At 44.9% G+C, this 26,513-nt stretch overlaps 1 protein-coding gene across 2 annotated transcripts in view; it reads right to left on the bottom strand.

Moving 5' to 3' along the window:
* The window catches only part of COL20A1 (collagen type XX alpha 1 chain), a 148,973-nt gene that overhangs the window by 31,583 nt on the left and 90,877 nt on the right, over window positions 1-26,513 (bottom strand). For both annotated transcript variants that reach the window (XM_083618337.1, XM_083618336.1), the window contains exons 24-30: window positions 23,339-23,481; window positions 21,450-21,559; window positions 16,040-16,198; window positions 8,333-8,410; window positions 7,652-7,738; window positions 4,854-4,907; window positions 1,131-1,226 (exon numbers count right to left, since the gene is read on the bottom strand). In XM_083618337.1, coding sequence (XP_083474463.1) covers window positions 1,131-1,226; window positions 4,854-4,907; window positions 7,652-7,738; window positions 8,333-8,410; window positions 16,040-16,198; window positions 21,450-21,559; window positions 23,339-23,481 — 727 coding nt within the window. The remainder of the gene's footprint in view (window positions 1-1,130; window positions 1,227-4,853; window positions 4,908-7,651; window positions 7,739-8,332; window positions 8,411-16,039; window positions 16,199-21,449; window positions 21,560-23,338; window positions 23,482-26,513) is intronic.

Genomic DNA, 26,513 nt, shown 5'->3' with positions numbered 1-26,513 from the left:
CCAAGAATGAAACCATGGGGATGTAGTGGCTACCCTCCTGAAGGCTATTCTCTGCTTGTTGTTCATTGTATTTGATTTAGGGGTGGGCACAGCCCATTGCCCTTCCATTGTCCCCCAAATGAATCAAAATTCTGAATGCACCAGCAACAACAAAACACACAGAGCTTGAGAGTTGCATCCAGCTATTCATCCTCTTAGCCTGAGGACTTCTGCTTGTGCAATCTGTTTTCAGAGCCCACTCTACTCCTGTGATCAAGATTAGCTTTAACTGCTGGTGATAGGCAGGCAATAAATGTACTACAGTGGTACCTCTGGTTGCGAATGGGATCCGTTCCAGAGGCCCGTTCACAACATGAATAGAACGCAACCCGCGTCTGCAAGTCTGCGCATGCACGGGTTGCGATTCACCGCTTCTGTGCATGTGCTTGACGTCATTTTGTGTGTCTGCGCATGCGTGAGCAGCGAAACCCAGAAGTAACCCTTTCCGGTACTTCTGGGTCACTGCGGGACGCAACCTGAACAAATGTATCATGAAGCAAACGTAACATGAGGTATGACTGTACTACTACTACTACTAATAATAACAATAACAGGAGACTTCCTCTCCATTTCTTCTCCCCTGTGCCCTCCGTGCCCCCTCAAATCTGCTCTGAATGGTTGGTGAAACTGCCAGAACAGATGTTGAGGGGTGCACAGGAAAAAGAACGGGAGAGGAAGTTCCACTGCACACTCATGGGACAACTTCATTGGCTACAACCCTGAGTTTGCTTTCAGGGATTCTTGCAGTCCTCAGCAGGAAAAGGTGCTCTGCTAGGAAGCAGAAGATGCCATCACTTCCTCCTCCTCTGCCAGTTCCTCTTGCCCCAAGGTAAGTGTTGGGTCTTTGGGACCAGGGAGAGGAGGAGGGGTTCAGCCAGAGTTGAGATGGGCACATCTTCCAGCAGCAGGCAATGCCCATCTTGCTGTTTGCACTAATTTAAGCAATGGTGTTCGTCCTGCTCTAATCTTTGCAGCCCACCTCAATTTAATATATGTTGTCTTGCACCAATTTCTGTAGTAGTGTATATATGTGTGTGTGTGTTAGCAAAACCCACATGGACAAAGAAAAGAAGAAGAAGAAAGAGACTTACTATGGGACCCTGCACAGTCATCCCTTGGGTGCCTGGTGTTCCTTGGTGTCCTCCTGGACCTTCTGGCCCAACTTGCCCAGGTGGGCCCGGCTCACCCTAAAGCCACCAGATGCCAAGGAAACAAGGAAATGCATTCACACATCAGTATCTTGCAGGTACTCAGATTCCCAGCACAACAATCTCCCTTTGCAAAAACCAAAGTCAAAGCCAGAAGAGAGCAAGGAATAAAAACCTTGATTCAGTCATTCATTCTCATGTTGCCTTTCTGCCAGAGGAGGACTTGAGGCAGCTCACAGCATAAATTACGGTAGATACCACTAAAAGCACACATCAAATATATATACTATTTTTAAAAAATCAGCATTTTAGCCCACTTTCCTCCCAAGAGATGCATTTTTGTATGTCATATTGGCTAATATATACATTTTTACGCACATTTGGGTTGGAGAACTGCACTGCAAAATGCAAAGAAGTCTGAATTTTGAAGGACTGCTGTGGTTTGGCTCCTGTATTGTTTCGGGAAGTGCAGAAGGGGTACATTTGCATTAAAATGTGAACCAAATCTCTCCCCCACCCCAACCCCCATTCATGTGGGTCTCTATTTCACAGAGTCATAGCTTGGGTCATCTCACCCAAGGGTCATCAAGGCCAACCCCCTGCAATGCAGGAACCACAGCTAAATATCTGAAACATTTGGCTTGATGTCTCCTCCCCCTGTTTTAAGGGGTTTCTGTTAAAAAGCTGCTGCTGCGAGTTGTTTACTCTGTTTTGGACGAGAAGTCCAAATCTACATTTCGCTGCATCTCTGCTTGACTGTGTCAGTCACTCTGCAGCAGGAGAAGGGAACGAACAAAGCCGCCGGAGCCACATTGGTGAGTTTCAACATTCCCCAAAGCTTTCCGCATTGCACATCAAAGCTGTTGGCTCTTTTCGTCTGTTGATCTACAGCGGAAAGGTAGCTGCTTTCTGTGGCTGTCACAGTGATTTGGGATGGCTGGGGTGGGGAGGGAGAGAAATCTGCCATGGCCATAATAAACAGCAGTGCAAAATCTAACACAAAGTAGGGGAAAGACCTTGTCATTCTGGACAGCAAAGTGTTATTAGGCCTTTTAAGATAGAGGCACCTGCTCTCTGATATAATCACAATATTTTGCATTCAGGCATCGTCAATACACTGCACGCTGCAACCTTAAATGCAGCCTAGCCTCCTTCCTTGATCTAGATCCCTTGGAGAAAGAGGAATCCTGCTGCAGGCCTGTGTTTAGAGCCCTCCTATAGAGTGATATACTGTAGTTTTCCATGTATAAGACGAGGTTTTGTTATTTAAAAATTATGTTTAAAATTGTGGGATGTCTTATACACGGATAGTGAATGGGGGGGATGTGGGATTGGTTGCTGCCACGAGCCGGAGATTGTCAGCCACTATTGGGCGTGTTCATCTCCTGTGACGAGGCTGCATTTTAATATTTTAATGTTTCAATATTTTAATGTTGTATTTTAATCTTGTTTTTAAGTTGTATTCATTCAGCTTGTTTTTATTATTGCTTGTTAGCCGCCCTGAGCCCAGCCTTGGCTGGAGAGGGCGGGGTATAAATAAAACATATTATTATTATTATTATTATTATTATTATTATTATTATTAGTGGCTGCGGCAAGGGCTGGTGTTGATTGGCTGTCGCTACGGTAATTTGGCAGGTGATTGGCAGCTTCTGCCAGTGAGGGGACAGATAATAGGTGGCTTTCTGTAACAGCGAGTGGCAGCGTAGGTCAGGCGGGTGAGCTCAACAAAAAAACACTCAACAACTCCGGGCCCCTTCCCCTAAAAAAGCTCAGCAACTCTGGGCAATCTCCCCCCATTTTCTTAATTTGGAGTCCCCCCCCCAAATAGAGGGGTGTATAACACATGGGGGCGTCTTATACGCGGAAAAATACAGTATGCGAACCCATTGTAGTTGTTTACTTTCTTATTGCAATTTTTAATCATTTACCTTTGTCAGTTTACTTTTTATTGCATGAAAAATAAAACCCAGAGCAAAAACTAAAAGGGGGGGGGTTCAAAGAGAGGAAAAGGATCGTGTTGAAACCACCCTGTTTTGTGGGCAAGTAACTGAAGTTCAAGAAACACAAGTAATGTCAGCCTCAGGTTTCTAGTCCCTAGTATGGCAGCTCTCTGACCCCATGCTCGGTTGTATTGCCTATCCCCTTTGGCAATTCACTTTTCTGGGTTCAATGCAGAAATGGCCACTGTGGGGTGCTTTGCTTTTAATTGTCTTTTTTTCAACTGCCCTGAAAATAAGCTATTTAGGTACGGTGAGGAATGAAAGGCAGGGGCGCGGCGGGGGCAGAGAGCAGTTATCTTCATGCCACTGCAAAATCAACTGTTTATTGCCATGGTCAATGAACAGCACCCTGTGCAAAACTGCAAAGCACTGCTGAGGAGGAAGTCCCCTGATCTCTTTGGCTGCTCACATCTCACTGCTATAGGGAGGGATCATACATCACCCAGCAGGAGACTCGCACACTCTTTGCTTCTTGGAGCCGAGAGCTGCGTCGGAAAATTCAGAGCAGTGTGAAATGCAAAGGATAATAATGTTCTCATCTATTCTGATTTATTTGTTGCCCAATACGAAATACATCTCTCAGGCAACTTGCCTATGTGAGTGAAAAAACAGCCATCAAGTTTAACAATACCTCTATCACACACCCAAAATATCAACGCAGAAACAGCACTAGACTCTTAGGTCAGGATCTTGTTTTGGGGAGTTTTGTGGTGAGGGGTTGTAGCTGCTATTAGTATAAATTTATTTGTATCTTTATTTTTATATCTTAATAATAATAGTAATAATAGTAGTAGTAATAATAATAATAATAATATATTATTATTTATACCCCGTCCATCTGGTTGGGTTTCCCCAGCCACTCTGGGCGGCTTTCAACAGAATATTAAAATACAATAGTCTATTAAACATTAAAAGCTTCCCTAAACAGGGCTACCTTCAGATGTCTTCTAAAAGTCTGGTAGTTGTTTTTCTCTTTGACATCTGATGGGAGGGCGTTCCACAGGGTAGGTGCCACTACCAAGAAGGCCCTCTGCCTGGTTCCCTGTAACTTTGCTTCTCGTAGGGAGGGAACCGCCAGAAGGCCCTTGGAGCTGGACCTCAGTGTCCAGGCAGAACGATGGGGGGTGGAGACGCTCCTTCAGGTATACTGGACCGAGGCTGTTTAGGGCTTTAAAGTTCAGCACCAACACTTTGAATTGTGCTCAGAAACGTACTGGGAGCCAATGTAGATCTTTCAAGACTGGTGTTATGTGATCTCGGTGGCCACTCCCAGTCACCAGCCTAGCTGCCGCATTCTGGATTAGTTGTAGTTTCCGGGTCACCTTCAAAGGTAGCCGCACATAGAGCGCATTGCAGTAGTCCAAGCGATTTATGTGGAAATGGTCCAGTTTGGTTATGTGCTTTTCATTTGTTGTGTGTGACTACTCTTGCTGTATTCGTAATTATGTCAACTTTGTTGTGTTGTAAGCCGCCCTGAGCCTGGTTTTAACTATGGAAAGGCGGCGTACAAATAAAATGTTGGTGGCGATGAGCGCTAAGCATGATCATCACAGTCCCCCCCTCTGACAGTGGAGGGAGAACAAAGCCATTATGGATAGTAGCCACTAACATGAATATGTCTGATCCTCTTGTCACCAGCCGGTTTAGACGCAGCACCTCTTACCTTGGGGCCTGGCTCGCCTTGTTCCCCCTGAGGTCCTCTCCTTCCAGGACTACCCTGAAGAACAAGCGACAAAACAACAAAACCAGTTCCAAAAGCTTTTCTTTCCACCGCAGCAAACAGCAGTGGCGGCAAAGGCATTCTCTGAAGAAGATGGACCCCTTTTTGGCCCTTTTTCGGAAAGTGGAAGTGAAGATGTCAGCGCTGCCACCAGGCGGCAACAAAGATTTTGTTCGCAACAATAAGAGATGGTGTTGTGGTGGTGGTGGGGGAGCAGGAATAATTGGGGTAGCAGGAGGGAAAAGAGGTGGCAGTGCCACTGTAAAGAGGAGGGTGACATGGGGGTCCAGTGGGGTGGGGTGGGGACCATCCCAAGACCTCCAGAAATCTGGGGCTATCCCTAGATGAAGAGTTTGGATTTGATATCCCGCCTTTCACTCCCTTTAAGGAGTCTCAAAGCGGCTAACATTCTCCTTTCCCTTCCTCCCCCACAACAAACACTCTGTGAGGTGAGTGGGGCTGAGAGACTTCAAAGAAGTGTGACTAGCCCAAGGTCACCCAGCAGCTGCATGTGGAGGAGCGGGGAATCGAACCTAGTTCACCAGATTACAAGTCTACCGCTCTTAACCACTACACTATACTGGCTTATGTTCCTAAGGGAGAACAAAACAGGTGAAAAGCAGCCACCAAGCGGTCCAGTAGCTCAAGAGTGAAGCTTCACCTGCCAGTCACCCAACCCACTTTGCCCACTGATAGAGAACAGATATCTGTGTAGGTTAACAGCAGAAAACCTTGTTAAAGGCGAACACTGCTGTACAAGGGGAAACATCTTATTACAGTGGTACCTCGGGTTAAGAACTTAATTCATTCAGGAGGTCCGTTCTTAACCTGAAACTGTTATTAACCTGAGACACCACTTTAGTTAATGGGGCCTCCCGCTGCCGCCGCGCGATTTTTGTTCTCATCCTGAAGCAAAGTTCTTAACCTGAGGTACTATTTCTGGGTTAGCGGAGTCTGTAACCTGAAGTGTCTGTATCCTGAGGTACCACCGTACAGTGATGGAGGCCACATCCTTTTTTTCTCCAAGTGCTTCTGACTTTGCCAGGCTGGCTAATCTGTATTCCAGGCACTTGCATCAAAATAAACTGGGGAAAATGGTTTGTGCTTGTAGAATTTCCACATGGGCATTCCGGCTGCGATGGAGAACAGAAGTTTGGTGGGGAGCAGGATGGTCGTTCTGAATTCATCCGGACTTGACCACATCACCAGTGGATCTAGAAACATACTAAACTGCTAGCATGCCCAGGTGATTCATGAACTATTGACAGAATAAGCAGTGCTCTGCTTCCCCACCCCCACCCCATTTCTCTTCCTTTTTTAATCCGTCGGATTACTGTTTTGGATTAGGCAGTATCGAACAGAGAAGGCTTTGGTACAGATTGAATGTTTCCCGCACAGCAACAAATTCCAAACAGGACTTACATTTACATACTGACCATCTGGGTGGATTTTTACACAGGGAAACAAAACAAAATACAATTTAAGATAAAAGCCCTTCAAACTTGGAATTAAATTGCAAGGCAACGAAAGCAACTAAAATGGGCAAAACGACAACGCAGCAGCTAAAGCCATTAAAAGCCAGCGTAAATTCAGCAAGGGGAAACTTGGTGCAAAAACCGAAGCACCCAATATGTTGTAATTAGCAAACCTGGGTGAAGAGGAATGTATTTTACCTAGCACCTAAGAGACCACAGCATAGGACCAGCCATGGCCGTTTGGGGAGAGCATTCCCTAAGGAGGATGCTACATAATGTAGGAGTGCAAATATCCAGAGTGTGGGGTCAGGTGGGATTACTATGAGGAATTATAGAATATGCATCAAGCCATTGTGTCCACGATGAATGCATTGTGTTGACTGGGTTTGATACATTGACAATAATTTCTGACCAAATCCCACAACCCTGTGCATCTCTGGCCATTTTCTCCACTGCCCATTTCTCTTTCTTGACAAGTCACGTATGCAGCCCAGTTGCTTCGCCATGCAGGCATCCTGGGCCATAAAAATAGTGGGCAAGTTTCTTTGATGTATCTTTTCTGATATGTTAATCTTAGGGCCAGGAAACAGGTCTCACATAAGGTGGTAATGATCACCTTATGGCCATCCTTCTTATCGCGTGTATTGATTGTTTACGACCTCCGGGGTTGCTGAATACACTCCTTTGTAGTTTTCATTCATTTACCCAAAAGTATGCATGCCTAACTAGTGTTTGTAGTTCAACTTTGTCCCCACGTGGGGTTTGTTGAAATGCTCAGAAGAAATCTGATTGGTTCTTACGAACACTCTGTAAAAGTTCTTTTGTGAATAAAACGACCTGGGCCAAGGGGTGGAGGGAGGCAGAGATTATTATACACACCCTTCCCAGAGTCTTGCTGGTTCAAGCCTCTGTGTGTATTCTTATTAATCAGAGTTCAATCCTTCCTTTACTTTGGGAACGCCTCAACATAAGAAGAGCCATTTCGGGTGAGAGCAAAGGCCCATCTTGTCCAGCATCCTGTTCTGAGGGTGGCCAAGAAGATGCCTCTTGCAAGCCTCCAAGCAGGACTTGAGTGCAACAGTGCTCATCCTCCTGGGGTTTCCACCAGCTGGTACCCAGAGGCCTTTGACGGAGGAAAGAGAACATAGCCATGTACCTTCTTAACACATCTCTGCTTTCCGAAATGGGTTGAAGTCGTAGGTGCAATTCTGTTGCCTGGGTGGTTATGCGCAATGCCATTTTCCTGGGAACAAAAGCTCAACTCACCGGAGGCCCTGGAGGCCCTGGGAGGCCCGGGATCTCAGAAGTGCAGCTGCAAGACGGGAGGAAGCTAGGGCAGACCTCTTCATCTCTCTGAAAGAGCAGCAAAGAAGATGGGATGTAGGAATGATCGTTGGGTGTGGAGCACACTTCCGTCCGCCACAGCTATCTGAACATCTTTCCCTCTATCTAACCTTTGCTCTCTTAGTGGTCTGCCGTGCCCTGTCTGTGACCTTTGTCTCCTTCGTCATACATTGTGCAAGGGGAAAATGACGCAGTGGAAACAGGTGCCAAAATAACTTTGTGCCACCCCACGATCTCGGGATTGGAAGATGTGTAAAGGTCACAGTCCAAAATGGATCTGACTGGTTTTGCATATTGTGCCAATAAAATGAGCCTCCACAGAGCTAGCCAGCAGCTTGCTGGTGCACAGCTCACCTGTATTACAACTCCTGCCTCATGTCCTTCACTTCAATGGGACTCACAAGTGGAACTCTAAACCTGCAAAAACAAACCCTTTTCTTGCAGGTTATGATTCTCTCCATGCCTTAGCAACTTACTCTTCCCCCAACATTCTTTGGTGGAGGCAGCTATCACAATGAAACTGGTATAAAACTGTTGTGCAGTTGTACTGCGAATGCATCATAAATCCCCAATGCTAGGAAGAAGTGGAGCCTCCATACTTACCATTGCTGGAACATCACAACATCTGTCCTCTTCAGGCCACAAACTGCTGCACACAATCTGCAGTGACTGCAGCTGGAACTATAGATACAACAGAGTTCGATAATGATGAGGAAGGAACTCAAGGTGATGTACATAGTTCTCCTCCTTCCCATTTTATCTTCACAATTGGGGTTTTTTTGGGGGGGAGGGCAATGAAGAAGGGTGAGGTTTAACTGCATCCGCTGATCCTTCCCAGTTTTGCAGTTACAGTGGTACCTCTGGTTACGTACTTAATTCATTCTGGAGGTCCGTTCTTAACCTGAAACTGTTCTTAACCTGAAGCAACACTTTAGCTAATGGGGCCTCCCGTTGCCACCGCATGATTTCTGTTCTCATCCTGAAGCAAAGTTCTTAACCCGAGGTACTATTTCTGGGTTAGCAGAGTCTATAACCTGAAGCATCTGTAACCTGAAGTGTATGTAACCTGAAGTGTATGTAACCTGAAGTGTATGTAACCCGAGGTACCACTGTATTGCATAGCACAAGGGATAGTTTCAGTTTTGGTTCGTCTCAGCTTTCATTTTCCTGGCCTTAAGTTCCTTTCTCCACATTTCCACAACAGTTTATGTTACTTAAAAAAAAAAAATCCTTATGAAAATTCATCTGCCTGTTGGTGCTGAGTGACACCAATCCTGCCTGGTGTTGCTTTGCCAGTGCGTTCCCTATGGAGAACATGCTGTCAAAAAAATCCCTGCAGAGAGCAGGATGGAATCATAAAATCATAGAATCATAGAGTTGGAAGGGATCCAGAGTGTCATCAATTCCAACCCCCTGCCATGCGGGAAGTCTCTGCTCGTCTTTCGATGTGCGGAAAATGCAATCCTGCTTGGTGCTGATTGGACCCTGCCCACCTACCACAGTTGGCCTGTGGGGTAGGGGACGATAGATAGATAGATATAGATAGATAGATAGATGATAGATAGATAGATAGATATCTGTGTCACTGGCACAGGTTCCCCGTCCCAGAGAAGACATGTGTCACCAGTGCCATTTATCATCAAGAATGTCTAAAATTGGGTGGCGCTGTGGGTTAAACCACAGAGCCTAGGGCTTGCCTATCAGAAGGTCGGCGGTTCGAACCCCGCAACGGGGTGAGCTCCCGTTGCTCAGTCCCTGCTCCTGCCAACCTAGTAGTTCAAAAGCACCTCAAAGTGCAAGTAGATAAATAGGTACCGCTCCGATGGGAAGGTAAACGGCGTTTCCGTGCGCTGCTCCGGTTCACCAGAAGCGGCTTAGTCATGCTGGCCACGTGACCCAGAAGCTGTACGCCATCTCCCTCAGGCAATAAAGCGAGATGAGCGCCGCAACCCCAGAGTCATCCGCGACTGGACCTAATGGTCAGCGTTCCCTTTACCTTTACCTATGTCTAAAATTAAATCCAGAACTGAAGAGTGCTGCTGCAATTTCCAACTCTTCCTTCCTGATACGTCCCTTCTGAATTACCAATGTGCACAAGTGATTGTGTACATGGATAAACCGTAGCATGTACCAGTTCACTCATATGATCTTCTGGTGAATCAAGGTTCCTCTTTGCACTGCATTTCCATCCATGATCACAATCTCTCGTGAGTATCAGTAACCCAGAGGGTAGGATGGGGCAAAACAAATGGAAGAACAAAACAGAAGAAAATGAAAGTTGCAGCAAAGCTCACTTATAGCAGAAGCTTGGTGTCCTTTTCAGTCTGAGGGCCACAGTCCCTTCTGTTCAACCTTCTGGGGGCCACACAACAGCAGTGGGCAGGGCAAGAAGCAAAAGTGAGTGAAGCAAATAATATTTTTGTATCTTATTCTTACTTTTACACAGTCACACACCCCTCTCTATCCTCCATCTGGACAACAAGGGGAGGGCCTTCTCGGTGGTGGCTCCGATTTTGGAACTCTCTCCCTAGAGACGCTAGACTGGCTCCTTCCTTGCTGTCCTTTGGCCAGCAGGTGAAGACTTTCTTGTTGCAACAGGCTTTTGGGAATTCAGTGCTTTTAATGAAGGGACTGTGGCCGTGCTGTTTTTAAGGTATGGCTTTACGGTTGTATGGTTTTAACAGATTTTACATATGTATATATTTGCAATTATCAATGTTTTGTTTTGGCTTTGGTCTTTTCCCCCTGTGTTTTCAGCAGTTCCTAATTTTATCTGTAAGCCACTTTAAGTGCCATCAGGGGCAAAGGCAGGGCATGATGATAATATTAGGCAAGATACATTATCAGAGTTCAAGGACACATTCCAGCCTGGCAAAACAAAAACCCCAAGGCGGGTGCAAATCAGGGTCGGTGAGAGGTGCAGCTGGGGAGAGCCCTGAGGTTACATAGCGAGGTTTAATGTCTTCATTTGGCCCACCTCTGTTATGAATAATTATACTAATAGAGATTATGATGGACCAAGAACAAGGTTAAGGAAGGACAGAGCTACAGATAACTAAACTTTCAGTTTCCTGAAATAGCGCCTCAAATCTTTCCAAATATGGAAACGGAAGCAAAAAACTCTAATCACCTCCTACCGAGGCTCAGCAAGGCACCTCTGAGAATAACATCTCCTCTTCCTCCAACCCACGGATGTGTATCTGCCAAGATTTTTCTGTCTGCTGTGAAACTCCAGCTTGTTCGCACAGAGGCAGCAAACATCATTAGCATCTTTGTTTTCCCCAAGCCAGAACTCTGAGGTTTGTTGGTTTGTTGTTCAATTTTCAAAGCCTTGTTTTTTTAAGAAAAAATAATGATGATGATTAAAAATAAATAAATCTCAACGTCTGTGAGCTGTGTTGGTCCAATGGCAAAAATGGCCAGTGGTTTCAGAGTGACCAAGCTAGAAAACCCTTACTACTTAAATTCCGCCCGTCAGTCTTAGGAAGAGCAATGTTGGAGTTCTCATTCGCTCAACACCTTCTCCTGGCGGCTCAGTAATTGGTTTCAGAGACAAAACGAAAGTTTTACTCTGTTGCCATTCAAAGGAGGTGATAGGTAAGATAAGAAACTACCTGAAATAAATAAGCCAGCCTGTCTAAGAAGAGATCCATCCATCATACTATCCACACAATAACAGTTGGAGACATTAGGCCTTTGTAGGCATTCAAGCCCAGTGGAAGAGAATTTATATATGGAAGAAGGATGCTGGCTCCATGCCAAACAATGTGCACTCATTGAAATGTCTATGCTCTACGGCTGGACTGTAGTGGAATCTTTGGCCCTCCAGGTGTTTCAGAACTACAGTGGTACCTTGGTTCTCAAACTTAATCTGTTCCGGAAGTCTGTTCCAAAACCAAAGCATTCCAAAACCAAGGCATGCTTTCCCATAGAAAGTTATGCAAAGGGGATTAATCCGTTCCAGACTTTTAAAAACAACCCCTAAAACAGCAATTTAACATGAATTTTACTATCTAACGAGACCATTGATCCATAAAATGAAAGCAATAAACAACGTACTGCAGTCAATCAATCAATCAGCAGCTGAACTGGGTTCCACACAGTCACAAAAACAAAAAGAGCGAGCCACAAAAACACAAAACAAATAGCCAAAACAGAGAGAGCTCAGCGTAACACTCGAAATGGAAAAGTGTAGCACTCAAATCAGAAGCGTAACACTCAAAATAGGGCATGTTCAGCTTCTGAAAAAAGTTCGCAAACCGGAACACTTACTTCTGGGTTTGAAGTGTTTGGGTTCCAAGTTGTTTGAGTACCAAGGTAGCACTATACAACTCCAATCACTCATAGTAAGGATGGTCAATCACCAGAGATGATGGGAATTGTAGTTAAGCGACAACTGGAGGGTCAAATGATTCCCACACCTTCTCTAGCATTGACCACCATGGGCCCTGCAGATGTTTTAGACAACAGCTCTCTTCAGACCCAGCTAGCAGGCCAGCAGGGCAGCGAAGGCTGGTGTAGAGGAATTCGATGTACACAGTTGCATGTGCAGGGGGCTCTCAGGAGCCTTGCGTTTGTTGGACTCCCAAAATGTGTGGAAAATAGAGGTGTGCTGAAACCGCACAGTTTCGGCAAACAAAATGGTACCAGAAACAAGAAAGCTTTTGGGAAATCCTTTTGGATGGTTAAGTCCAGTCAAAGGCGACTATGGGGTTGTGGCGCTCATCTTGCTTTCAGGCCAAAGGAGCCAGTGTTTGTCCGCAGACAGCTTTCCGGGTCATGTGGCCAGCATGACTGAACCGCTTCTGGCGCAACAGGACACTGTGATGGAAACCAGAGCGCACGCAAACGCCGTTTACCTTCCCGCCACAGCGGTACCTGTTTATCTACTCGCATTGGTATGCTTTCAACTGCTAGGTTGGCAGAAGCTGGGACAGAGCAACCCCGTTGTGTGGATTCAAACCACCGACCTTCTGATCAGCAAGCCCAAGAGGCTCCGTAGTTTAGACTACAGCGCCACCCGTGTCCCAAACCTGCATCTTGCACACATGCCCCCCACATCCTTGTGTCCCCAGAACTGGTCTGGGGTTTCACCAAACCCTCAAAGGTGAGATTTGGAGGTGGCAATAGCAGTTAGTCACGTTGTTGTTGCAATTCAGCTGGAGGAGACCCCACCCCCACTGAATCTTGACCACCCCCCATTGAATCTTGGCCACACCTTACAAATGTTGTTCCATAGTTGTGGTCCATGCCATCCTCCTGACTGAGACATCCCTTCCTCCTAGCTATGCTTGATCTGTGCATTGTGGTTGAGTTTGTAAGCATCTGTCCACCACTGCTGGTGATTTGTGGTGGATGCTATAACTAGACAACAGTTCCCAGAGGGCGAGGCAAGAATGCGCATCATCCAAGAATGCGTGCCACTAGCATTATGAGAACTCGTGGAAAGTAAATGAGCTTTCTCCACACCACCCCGTTGGCCAAGAAATATTGAGGGTGAATCAAGCAGAGGGCATGAAATATACTCAGAGTCGCAAAGTGATTTCATGCTCTTTATTCAGCTCATAGTGGTGAGGAGGAATGAATGAAAGTCCCCTCAAGGTATCTGCTTTATATACATTATTTACACAATGGGCTGCACATGATTGGCTAATTCCGGAATTCTACTGTAAGCCAATCAGGTTGTGGATTCACTTCTATCTGGAGCATGATTGGGTGGTTCCTGCCAACCAGTCATACTGCTGCATTGTTCTAGGACCAATCAGACTGCTGCATTCTGAATCCTATTGTTCTAGGACCAGTCAGACTGCTGCCTTTTGGATCCTATTGTTCTAGGACCAATCAGACTGCTGCAGTTTGGATCCTATTCAAATCAGTACATAACAGGGCAGCTTTGCCATCCCTATTAAAAAATACTGTAACATGAAAGCTCTCTATCCAATCTATCCAATCAAGAGTTTTTTTAAAAAAATAATTAAAAATTGTGCATTTCACTATGAGTCAGTAGATTGACTGAGTGGACAGAGTAGCAAATGGACTTAAAACAAGCTCTACAGCTCAAAAGGGTATTTTCATAGTTACATCTAGTTTTTTAAAATAGCTAATAATGAGGCAGGCACTCTGGCTATCTGAGGGCAGCAGTTCTGAGGAAAGCTGTTCCTTAGCTACATTTCAGTGATTCAGCTTCGTTAAAGATGCCAAAAAGTAATATGCAGCATATGTATTTAACAGATGCAAAAGAAAAAGAAAAAAATGATTGAGGCTCCCCTCCCTCCCCCACACCGCAAATCCAACAAGGCGGCTGTCAATCAGCATCACATAGCAATTTTTTTTTGAATAATATTCTTTTACAGGATAAACCTAACAGCTCACTTGAATCCAAGAAACCTTTTTACAAAAACCAGTCGCATCCCACAACGGATGGATTTAGTGAGGAACTGTGACTCTTCTCTGGATTACTGTCCCTGCCTCCTATTAGTCACTGTCAGAGAATGAAGGACGTAACAGGGCTTTTTCAGTGGTGGCTCTAATTATAATAATTATCACGGATTTCTGCTTGTGCAACATAACTTTGCCCCCTCTCCACGCTCCACACATCCCCAAAAGCTGTTCTGCAGGTGCCCCCAACTCTCCAGAGCAGATTCAGGGACATAGCTGTCAACATTTTCCTTTTTTTAAGGGAAATTCCCATATTCCGAATAGGATTCCTCGCAAGAAAAGGGAAAAGTTGACAGCTATGTTCAGGGAGGGGAGGGCGCAGGGTGTACATTGGGGGAGAAGAATGGGAAAAGTTCTGTTGCTCAAGCAGAGATCCATGTGCTGAAGGGAGACTCTGACTTAGGTCAATTAACTCCAGCAGGTATACTCTGAGTAAAACTTAGTGGAAAACAAGGGTTGTACTACACCCAAGGCTGGATTTAGGTTTGATGAGGCCCTAAGCTACTGAAGGTAATGGGGCCCTTTATTATGTCCAGCTGTCCTTTGACTCAAGAACAAATTAACTGTTTTTTTGTGTTGAATATATGGTATATGGTAATTTATGGACCGAATAGGTATCTAAAGCCATTTGCACATAACAAAATATGTATTTTATCAAAGTAACTGTTGAACTGAAATACAATTAAGAAGAAGTATATTAATAGTGAAAAACAGTTAAGTAGAAGTATATTAATAGTGAGATAATTATTAAGCTCTAACTTAAAATGACTGGGGGCCCATTACTGACATCATAGGAGCCTACACAACACAAAACACTGTCGTTGCATTTAGGTTTTATTTTCATTTGTTTTTTATCTTATATTTTGGAAATGTACATCCAGGGTTTTTTTCCTTTAATTTTTTTTGAGGCTCCCAAGAGAGTGGGGCCCTAAGCTATACGTAAATATGTTTAGCTTATACGTAAATCCGGTACTGACTACAGCAGTAGCTCTACTATAGCAGAATGCAACCAAAACAGAACCCAGAGCATCGCAAAGGACCCCACTCCCTGGGGTCACTGGTCCCCCTTCTGGAATGAAGAGCCCCAACTCAGTCAGTCTGCAGGGCTGCCAGAATAATTCTTGGTCGAATCCACAAGGAGGGGCACATGATGAACGGGCATCACCTGCGCTTGGGCTGAGGCATTTCCCTCCTGCAATTTCTGCCCCGTGCTTCTACATCTTTCACCCAAGATCACATGTTGACCTCAACTCACAGGAAATGGGACTCACTGGAAGACACAAGAGTTTCCCACCCTGGAAGAGTGGCAGATGAAGGTGATGGATTATATGGAATTGGCGGAAATGACTGGCAGAATCCGAGACCTGGGAGAAGAGTTGGTGGAAGAAGACTGCAAGAAATTTAAAGACTACCTTCAGAAACACTGTAAAATTAATGAATGTTAAAATGATGTTGGACTGAAAATAAGTGGCATTAGCAACAAAGTTAATAAGAATATGCAAAAATGAATTGATAAATGGATGAAAATATAGAGTTGTAATATGTTAAGATATAGAGTTAAGATAAACGAAAGAGGGTAAGGATTTGCTGATTTGATTATTTAAATGAGAATACAAAAAGGGGAGGTGTGAGGAGGCCAAGGAAACAAGCTAATGAGTTTAAAGTTATTAAAAACGGATTTGTTTTTTAATTCTTTTTTATCTGTTTTTTGTATGTTGTACTTTTATTCCTCTTTTTTCTCTTTTATGTATTTTTCTATGTCTTCTTTTTTGTATCTTTTTCTTTCTATGTGACTTTTTTCTATTTTGTAAACTTATGTTTTTGTAAAATCTCAATAAATATCTTTTTTTTAAAAAAGGAAATGGGACTCACCGCTGCTGACCCGCTCCGCGGCCCTCGCGTCCTGGTCAGCTTCCCGAGCATGACGAAGCCAGCCATCGAAATGCTCTCCGAAGTTCCAAGCAATTTCTCCGATGTCTTCTTGCAGTCGATATACAGCCTGACCCTGGAACGGCTCACAGATAGGTGCACCTGCTCAGCAGACAAGAATAGTTTCATTGAGCTGCACCACGGGAGCTGGAGAGCTCGATGTGCCGTAACGCAACCTGACAAAATAATGGGCATGACACGGTCTAGAGCAGGGGATGGCAGAAAGCAGATACCTAGGTAATTTTTTGGCAGATCAGCAAAGATTTCTGCTAATGGTTTAATTACTCTCCATGCCCCAAATCATCCTGTTGAAATGAAGAAAGCTGGATAGCAGTCACCATGAGAAGATTTTTGCATGGATTGTGTGTCCTGTTTAGTTTCCAGACTCCAAACAAATTCTGCGGCCCAGAATTCTTTAATTCTAATTTGTATGTTTCTTGCACCAGACTCTGGTTGGTGGATCTTAAAAGGTAAAGGGACCCCTGACCATTAGGTCCAGTCGCAGACGACTCTGGGGTTGCAGCGCTCATCTCGCTTTACTGGCCAAGGGAGCCAGCGTACAGTTTCCGGGTCATGTGGCCAGCATGACTAAGCTGCTTCTGGCAAACCAGAGCAGTGCATGGAAACGCCGTTTACCTTCCCGCCAGAGCGGTACCTATTGATCTACTTGCACTTTGATGTGCTTTCGAATTGCTAGGTTGGCAGGAGCAGGGACCGAGCAACGGGAGCTCACCCCGTCGCAGGGATTCGAACCGCCAACCTTCTGATCAGCAAGCCCTAGGCTTTGTGGTTTAACCCACAGCACCACTAGTAAAAGTCATAGGAGATCCTTCACACCAGGAGCCTGCCCTTCCCTGGGGTAGAAGAGCACCAGGCCACACACACAGCATGCATTTAAAGCACTACAATGCCACTTTAAACACTCATGGCTTGCTTCCCCCAAGGAATTCTGGGAGCTGTAGTTCCTTTTGGGTGCTAAGAGTTGTCCAGATGCCCCCTTTTCCTCTCACAGAGGTACAATTCTTATAGTGGCTTAACCATCGGTTCCTCTTCACAGGAAACTCTGGCAGTCATAGAACTTTCAATGTGTCCTATATGTCAAATGAATGTGGTACCAGGGTAGCATTTTGGGCTAAGATTAAGGTCAAAGCTCTGCTATTCCAGGAAGCTTGCTGTGGGAGAGAGACCTGGGGAACTCTTGAGTGTGCACGCTTAGTTCACACAATCAGCAGATCAGGTGGGGAAACTTTTCGTGGAATACACCAGACAGTTTGTGTGTGTGTGTGTGTGTGTGCGCGCGCGCGCGTGTACTGTGGAGTGTTTCCCTATTAAAAACAAACTATCCCTGCACATAGGAAAGCAGCATACCAGGAAGGCTAGGATAGAACTCCTATCGCTAACATCTAATGATCTATGGCAGAGCAACCACTTGTAAGATTTCCTTGCTGCAATCAAGAGTCTTGCAGTCCATGATATTGTTGACCTAGTGTATGAACTAGGCTTCAGTCTAAGCCATTTCCAATGGAGTTTTTTTTTGTAGGAGATAAAGGAGATTTGTCCCATGATATTTTTATTTTATTTTATTTTATTTTTTAAAAAAACTCTAGTGGCTACCAGCTGCAGTAGAAGTAGTTTGAGGAAAAGGTAGCCAAACCAATTGCATTTTGTGTCAAATGGGCTCTTAAACAGAAAATTTCAGTTGTATTTCCAAAAGACCTTTTCTTCCTGCAATCTGGTCACTGGCAATCGGCGGAAAGCAAACTGGGAGAGGAGGAAACTGTGATTTTCTCTTTTGCTGAGAAAAATGTAATGGCCTCTGTTTTGGAGACGAATGCTGTGCTCTGACAAATGGGCCAACATCCAAGCCAATGGGAAAAGGAGAGAGTTTCTATCCTGAAAGGATGTCTGTTCTGAGAAGAGAATCCACTCATAGCTTATGGACAAAAACAACCTCCCAAAATTATCTGTGCTGTTTATGGGTGTAAAAATGGAGGCAGCATTTTCCTGATTTTTTTTTTCCTGAGGGGGGCGGGAATAAAATTCTAATAAAAGTTTGTCTCAGTTGGTGTTGCATGAATCAGTATTTTTTACTTCATACTGGAAATGGTGGGCTAAGAGAGAAACTAGAGGAAGTAGGGTCCAAACCATCGTTTCCTGCCATTCTATTAAACTAATATTAGCAAATATTAAATCAGGATCCACAGTTGCTCCCAGAATTTTCCATCCTATCGAAGGGCAATAAAATCCATAATTTTGAGAGATCATTTTGCAAAAGGTTCTTAAGGCAGGGCAAATGTTCTCCAAGTGTTCATTTGCAGTTCATCAAAAAATAACATCTTCAGGATCTGTATCAGAAATCTCGGCTCATCTGATCCCAAGTTTAGGTTTTGTTGTTGTTGTTTAGTCGTGTCCAACTCTTCCCGCCGCAGTGGTACCTATTTATCTGCTTGCACTGGTGTGCTTTCAAACTGCTAGGTTGGCAGGAGCTGGGACGGAGCAACGGGAGCTCACCCCGTCGAGGGGATTCAAACCGCTGACCTTCTGATCAGCAAGCCCAAGAGGCTCTGTGGTTTAGACCACAGCGCCACCCGCATCCTCAAGTTTATGTAACAGGCCGCAAAAATGAAACCATGCATAATAGGCAGGAGGAACTGAATTATGCTTTCATCTTTGGTGCTTTTGGCATAATGCGTGGAAAAGATGTGGGTCTCACCTAAGCTGAAAGAGCAACACATTGGAGGAAGTGAGGCGGCAGTGGTGGTCCAGGAAAGGTTTTTCCAAAAGGAAATGCCTTAGTGGAGAAGTTGGAAGTAGAAGAGGAATGTGGACGGCTGGAGACAGAGGAAGTGCCTGTTCCAGGCAAAGAGAGGAACACATTGGAAACAGGAGAAGGGAACAGAGAGAGCGTTGCCATCATCCCCTCCTTTCAGTAAGAGCCTGCCAATTTTGTGAAGCAGGCGTTGTCAAAGGCACAAGTCAATTCAAGAGCAGTAAGATGAGAACCAGTTGGCTTCAGTAAGGCATTAAATATTTCACAGTTGAAACCCAGCTAAGCTTGAGAAGTGCCCAGAAATACTGGGCCCTGCCTCTTTAAATTATGGCTGTTGACCAAAGTGGACTCACAGATGATACTCCCTGCGAAGGTCATTGACTTGCCAAAGCAAAAAGGTGAAGAGTCGAGTTAAAAGAGAGGTGCTACGACGCTCCAGGAGCAAATTGTAGAAAGGGGATAAGAAGGCAGAGGGTCAAAGATGAATGAAAGTTTGCATTTGATGCATGCCACAAATATAGAGTGCATAGAGCATGCTTGGCAAATCCACACCATGATCAACTCCTGCCCAGAAACCCATGTCCCTACTGTGGAAGGAAGAGTGGATCCAGAATTGGCCTCCACAGTCACTTACGGACACAATGTTAAAACCGTGTTTATGGAAGACAATCTTACTCAGCTACGAGTGATTGCCAAAGAAGAAGAAGAAGAAGAAGAAGAAGAAGAAGACACGCAGGTCTTGCAACTCAAACACAGTGTGTTCTCAGGAAATCATTTGTTAGGCGGGTGTTCACATAATGAGTCAACCATTTCCACTGATGCCTATGGGGAAATTTCTAATGCGTTCCCAACCATAGACGTTTGTACCCCAAATGATAAAAAAGCAGGAAAACTCACTCAAACCTTGCAAAAGGCAAACAAGGAAGTCAAATTTGCTTTCTTATTTGACCAAAGTCTACCCCTTCCTCCCCGTCTCCCACCAGCAAAACACAAAGAAGGATGGCTTGTTTAAGACTGCTTATTTGTTTTGAGTACTGCACGCAGGTCCGACTGTTTGGATATCTGAATCTGCAGTGTGTATGGCGAGGTTTGGGTACTAATGCTTGGTGCCTGAATAAGTGGGTTTTCATAAAACGAGTGTTTGGCTAGCAGGACCTGCATGTATTTACAAAAAAACCCAAAACCAAAAAACACAGTGCATGCACAACATGTGATATTGAGTATCTACAGCTCACTGGTAGCACACATGCTATGCTTACTGGTAACGACACATGCGACGTAACAGGCTGTATGTAAGAGTATAACTTCTATTTCAAAAAATAATTCAGCATATCATGTCACAATATGTAATTCCATAGACACGTGGAACACTACAAGATTGATATAAGCATTCCACATCGTGGTTATTGCTAATATAAGAACTGAATAGGCTGTATCTCCTGATCTATCCGCTGGACTTTAATCTCTCAGAATATGTTCCGCTCATATAATAATTTGGTCTATGGAATTATATATTGTGACATGATATGTTGAATAAGTTTCCAAGCACAATTCAAAGTGTTGGTGCTGACCTTTAAAGCCCTAAACAGCCTCGGTCCAGTATACCTGAAGGAGCGTCTCCACCTCCATCATTCTGCCCGGACACTGAGGTCCAGCACCGAGGGCCTTCTGGCGGTTCCCTCGCTGCGAGAAGCCAAGTTACAGAGAACCAGGCAGAGGGCCTTCTTGGTAGTGGCACCCGCCCTGTGGAACGCCCTCCCACCAGATGTCAAAGAGAACAACAACTACCAGACTTTTAGAAGACATCTGAAGGCAGCCCTGTTTAGGGAAGCTTTTAATGTTTGATGCATTACTGTATTTTAATATTTTGTTGGAAACCACCCAGAGTGGCTGGGGAGGCCCAGCCAGATGGGTGGGGTATAAATAATAAATTATTAAAATATTATTATTGTGTGTGTTTTTAAAACAGAAGTTATACTGTTACATACAGCCTGTTACGTTGCGTGTGTCGTTACTAGTATTGTATTTACGTAACGAAAGGTTCAGCAGTGTTTTGTACGCTTACAGCAGGCCCCAGATTCATGCTACAGCACCCCCAGTTGAAACAGATCTCAGATAGCAAGGCTAGGAAACATTTTGGCTCGAAACCTTGCAAATCTGCTGCCAAATAGAACAAACAATTCTAGCTTCAGAGGACCAATGGTCTGACTCAGTATAAGGTCACTTTATAGGTCCAGCTAATTGCGTCAGTTTAATTTTCAGATCATTTTAAAATCCCTGAGTCACTGGATCCTAATTATTATTTTTTTCTTTTTGCAGATTGTGCCCGTGTCCTTACTGCATATCTTCTTGGAAACTTATTGCGTACATTTGCCTAGATTAATGCATGCAGACAGGAAGTGATTTAGTAATTCATTATTATGCTGGCACACACCCCGTCGTTCATTGCTATCTCGGCACGTACAAACACCAACAGGTTAGCAAATGTCCCAAGGATATTTCTAGAATCATCATTTAAAGAGGAAAGGAAGACTTTAAAAAAAAAAAATCATCCTGAATGGATTTCTCCTTTGGATAAAGGACCTTGTGAAAACTGCCGTAGAATATCTTCTTCACTTCCTGCTGGTCAAAGGTGACTTCCTCGACATCAGCTTCATAGTCACGGTGGAAATATATCAAGGATTTCTTGTTGGCTATAGAGGGAGGAAGATGACAAATAACCCAGGGGTTATAAAGAAAACCAAAGAGGACAGTGGACTGTAGGCTTTCCACATGCTGAAGTAACAAGGGGAAAATAGTAAAACACACACTTGTGAGAACCGAAAATCTGAGTGAATGGAACAACTTCTCAAGAGATGGTCTATGGCAGTCATGTCCAAAGTCCATCTCGGGTTCTTAATCTGGCCTGCCAGTTGATTTAATCTGGCCCCCGTGGCAGTATATGCCCTGGGGTAAAATCCTTTTAAAAATAGCTTATCAACTTCAATCCTAAATAAAGCTCAACAACTTTGTGGTAAAAATGGAGAGGGGAGCTCAACAACTTTGGGGGTAAATCCTAAGAAAAGCTCAACAATTTACAACTTCAATCCTAAAAAAAGGTCGGCCCTCACGTATCAAATCTGGCCCTCTTTGGAAAAAGTTTGGGCACCCCTGGTCTATGGGAATCAATAGTGTATGTGTGAAAATATATGAATCATGTATACCAGTCATTTGAATCTTTCCTATTTAACCTCCAGTGCCTACTGAATTCTTTAAAATTCCAGGAGGCATTTTAATTGAAGACTGATTTGATCATTTTAACCCATTTTTACCATTTTGTATAGTATTTCTTGTACACTGCTTAGAGACCATTGTAATTAAGTGGCACATATATTTTTAAAATGAATAAAAAATTTATGCTACCCCCTTTTGAGCTGGGGAACCCCCAAGGGATGAAGGCTCAGAGCCTGGGGACTGGTGGTGGGATGACGATGAGTGGTCAGAGAGAGAAGATTGGGAGATGACTGAGAGGAAGGGATGTCAGAAGTTTAGAGGTAACAAGATTTAGTGAGCAGGAAGAGGCTGTAGCAGGGAGCAGTTCAGAATCAGAGGGAGAAGCGGAGGCTGGAGAGGATGGGGCCAAAAGGCAGAGATCAGGCAGGCTGCTGAAGAAGCCAGGGGGTCTCCTGCTCCTGTTGCAACCAGCTCCCCTCCACCTTGGTTTCCCAGGACCAGAAGAGGTATGAAGAGGGCAGAGCAAAGACAGCCACTCCAATGAAGTCTCAGATTGCTTGGGAAGGAGGAGAGCTGTGGGAAGGTGAGGACCATCAGTCATTGAAATTGCTTCATTGGGGCAAGATCTTTGGGAAGAGTTTCTGTGCTCACTAGGCCTGGCCTCCTGAGCTGTTTGTTTCTTTGAATAAAGAATTCACTGATGTCGTTATTACTGACCTGCTCCTGATAGCAGGGCATTGATGCTGATGCCAGCGCCAGCAAAGAGCAATCATGTATGCAACCGGCTGCCATTTTGCATCTTGAACCAGCCATCATTCTGGGGCAGTTTAGGCTCACATCCGCACCATACATTTTAAACAAATTTAAGACAGTTTTAAAGCATGTTGCTTCCCCCCAAAAAAGATCCTGGGAACCACTTCACAGAGCGTTCAGTTCCCAGCACCCTTCACAAACTACAGCTCCCAGTTTTTTCTGGGCAAGCCGTGTGCTTTAAAGGTGTATTAAACGTGCTTTCGATGTCTGGCGCTGATGTGATGCCTGTTCATGCATTGCCCCTTCATAACAGGCACACAAATAGTGCAGAATACTCAGAGAGAATTCTGCCAAGCGGCTGCTTTGTCTAGGTGACACAAGGAAAAGAAAAACGTCTGGAATTTTCTCAGAAAATTGTCTTCCGGGAAATTCTGGCTCTGCTGCCCCATCCCCCATCCCTTGTAGCAACCAAATCTCCCTGCTGAATGATCGATGAGCCTCCTTACGGTCAAGTATGATGCCTAGTACAGGCTGGAAGTCCTCATCTGTTATCTGCCACACAGCAAAGGCTTCCCGAGGGCTTTCTGGCAGGAGCCGGAGGAGGAAAGTGATAGTGTATTCGGTTGGCATCCCAGAAGGAAACACTTCGCTGAGGAAATAAGTGAAGACACAAAAAGCTCTTTGTTATGTACTGAGTTGAATAGGATCCAAACTGCAGCAGTCTGATTGGTCCTAGAACAATAGGATCCAAAAGGCAGCAGTCTGATTGGTCCTAGAACAATAGGATTCAGAATGCAGCAGTCTGATTGGTCCTAGAACAATGCAGCAGTATGATTGGTTGGCAGGAACCACCCAATCATGCTCCAGATAGAAGTGAATCCACAACCTGATTGGCTTACAGTAGAATTCCGGAATTAGCCAATCATGTGCAGCCCATTGTGTAAATAATGTATATAAAGCAGATACCTTGAGGGGACTTTCATTCATTCCTCCTCACCACTATGAGCTGAATAAAGAGCATGAAATCACTTTGCAACTCTGAGTAGAGAACATTGGAATGGCCTCCAAGAGTTAATCCCTGGTGCCATGGCAACAGACTGAACACAATTAAAACCTACCTGAGGTTTTAGTGACCCAAAAGAAACCAAATTGAAAGAAATTTGAAGAAAGCCCTAAATGACATAGGCCTGAAATATCCATCCTCACAGACCATCTTGCATGCTAAGATCATCAGGGGAGCTCTCTTGGTGCTCCCATAGCCTTCAGAAGTGTGGGGTGGCAGTGGCCCGGGAGTGGGCTTTCTCTGGGACAGCCCATAAACTGTGAAACTCCCTCCCCACACAGCTGCATCTTCACTATACAACTTTTGCCGCATGATTTTATATGTGTTGAAAGCCGCCCAGAGTGGCTGGGGCAATCCAGCCAGATGGGAGGGGGTATAATTAATGTTGTTGTTGTTGTTGTTGTTGTTGTTGTTGTTGTTGTTGTTGTTGTTGTTGACACACCTCTGTACCCTGGCCCTTGGCCGTCAAGGTATTTTGTTCTGTGGGACCCGCCTCTTTTGCTGAATTTATACTGTCTTTGCTCCGGTTGAACTGAACTCTGCAATTCTATGATTCTATGACTACATCAAATAAAAGAATTGTGGTGAGCACTGGGGTGCAGTGTTTTGTTTATATTATATACCGTATATATCGTGGTTTTATGTTGTGAACCACCCTGAGATCTATGGGTATGGGACGGTATAAAAAATTAATAAATAATAATAATCAATATGATGAGCATCATGTATCGGCTTCCTTGGCGTGATAACTGCCAGTTCTCAACTTCATGGCAATGAGTTCAATCCAGACTAATTAAGCGATTCTTAGTTCCACTGAAATTAAAGGTAAAGGGACCCCTGACCATTAGGTCCAGTCGTGACTGACTCTGGGGTTGTGGCGCTCATCTCGCTTTATTGGCTGAGGGAGCTGGCGTATAGCTTCCGGGTCATGTGGCCAGCATGACTAAGCCGCTTCTGGCGAACCAGAGCAGTGCACGGAAACGCCATTTACCTTCCCGCTGGAGAGGTACCTATTTATCTACTTGCACTTTGAAATGCTTTCGAACTGCTAGGTTGGCAGGAGCAGGGACGGAGCAACGGGAGCTCACCCCGTCACAGGGATTTGAACCGCCGACCTTCTGATCGGCAAGTTCCTAGGCTCTGTGGTTTAACCCACAGCGCCACCCACGTCCCTTCCACTGAAATTAGTGGTACTTAAATTGTGACTAACTTGTCCCGTGGGTGTTTCTGGGACCCATGCTCAATTAACAATGCATGGATGCAACCCAGAGGTGAGGTCCTACACTCATGCTTTCTCTCCATCTTTAAAAATGGCATCATGACCTTGAAAGGGCAAGCCACCTTCTTCTTCTTTGTCTTCACATATTCTGGCTACATGAACAAACCAACTTGAGTCTCTGAACATTTTGACTAAGGGTACTCTGTGGAATCTCACAATTCGATGCTAAGAAGCTTTGCTTCTTTAAACAAGATTAAAATTATCCCTATGTTTCAGCAATTAAACTTAAAAAGGAAGCTACAGCCTGCCTCTTCATAATCCAGTCTGTCTTGCTTTGCAAAGCTGTAGTCAATAATAGAATCAAATGGGATACATGGCGGGCCATTATAAACCCCAGATTACAGAGAAGACTCTGGGAGGCAACTCGACAAGCAAAGTCATGCTCCAAAGTCATCGATTAATGGAGACCTGCACAACTTGCAGAAGGCCATAAAACCGTGGCAAAGTTGTCCCAGTATTTATGAACAGGTGCAGATGTCTGAAGTGATGGACATGAGGCAGGAGGTGATAATGCAGGTGAGCTGCGCACAGGTGGGCTGCATGCAAGCTGCTGGCCAGCCCTGTGGAGCCTCCTTTTATTGAGACAAATATGCAAACCAGGCAGATACATTTTGGGCTGTGACCTTTACACATCTTCCAGTCCCGAGATCATGGGGTGGTACAAAGTTATTTTGGCACCTGTTTCCACCGCGTCATTTTCCCCTTGCACAGTGTATGACAAAGGAGACAAAAGGTCTCAGAGACAAACGTTACAGACAGGACACCGCAGACTACTGAGACCGCAAAAGGTTAGACAGAGGCAATGATGTTCAGACAGCCGTGGCTTTGTCTGTGAGGGGTGTGTGTGCTCCTCACCCCAAGGTCACGCGTGCAGGCAGGCTGAGGCTGCCTGCAGGTGAGGAGTGTGCTCCCTCCGGACCCCACTCCCCACTCCGCGATCATCCCTACAGATGTCCTCAGGGTAATCGGATGGCCAGCTTACACAATGATCACAAGCAAGCACACCAGGCTTGTGGGGAAAGACCATCGCTCACAGGTACGGCATTTGCTTTCCATGCAGATGGTCCTAGGTTCAATCATTGGTATCTCCTGGTAGGGCTAGGATAGATCCTAGTCTAAAACCCTGAATAGTCCCTGACAGCTAGTGTAAGATAATACCAAACCAAGTTTTCAGACCTGACGGGGTGCACGTGACCCCATGGGGGAATGAACACTGGTTCGGTGATGTTAACCACAGCCTGGAAGAATGATTGGCAAGCCTCTAGTGCAGCGGTTCTCAACCTGTGGGTCCCCAGATGTTGTTGGACTACAACTCCCATCATCCCTGAGCTCTGACCTT

This window comes from Podarcis filfolensis (genome assembly GCF_964270895.1).
Source record: "Podarcis filfolensis genome assembly, chromosome: 6".
Taxonomy (NCBI): domain Eukaryota; kingdom Metazoa; phylum Chordata; class Lepidosauria; order Squamata; family Lacertidae; genus Podarcis; species Podarcis filfolensis.
Note: the sequence above shows the minus strand (reverse complement) of the source record. Positions and strands in the feature narration are given on the sequence as shown.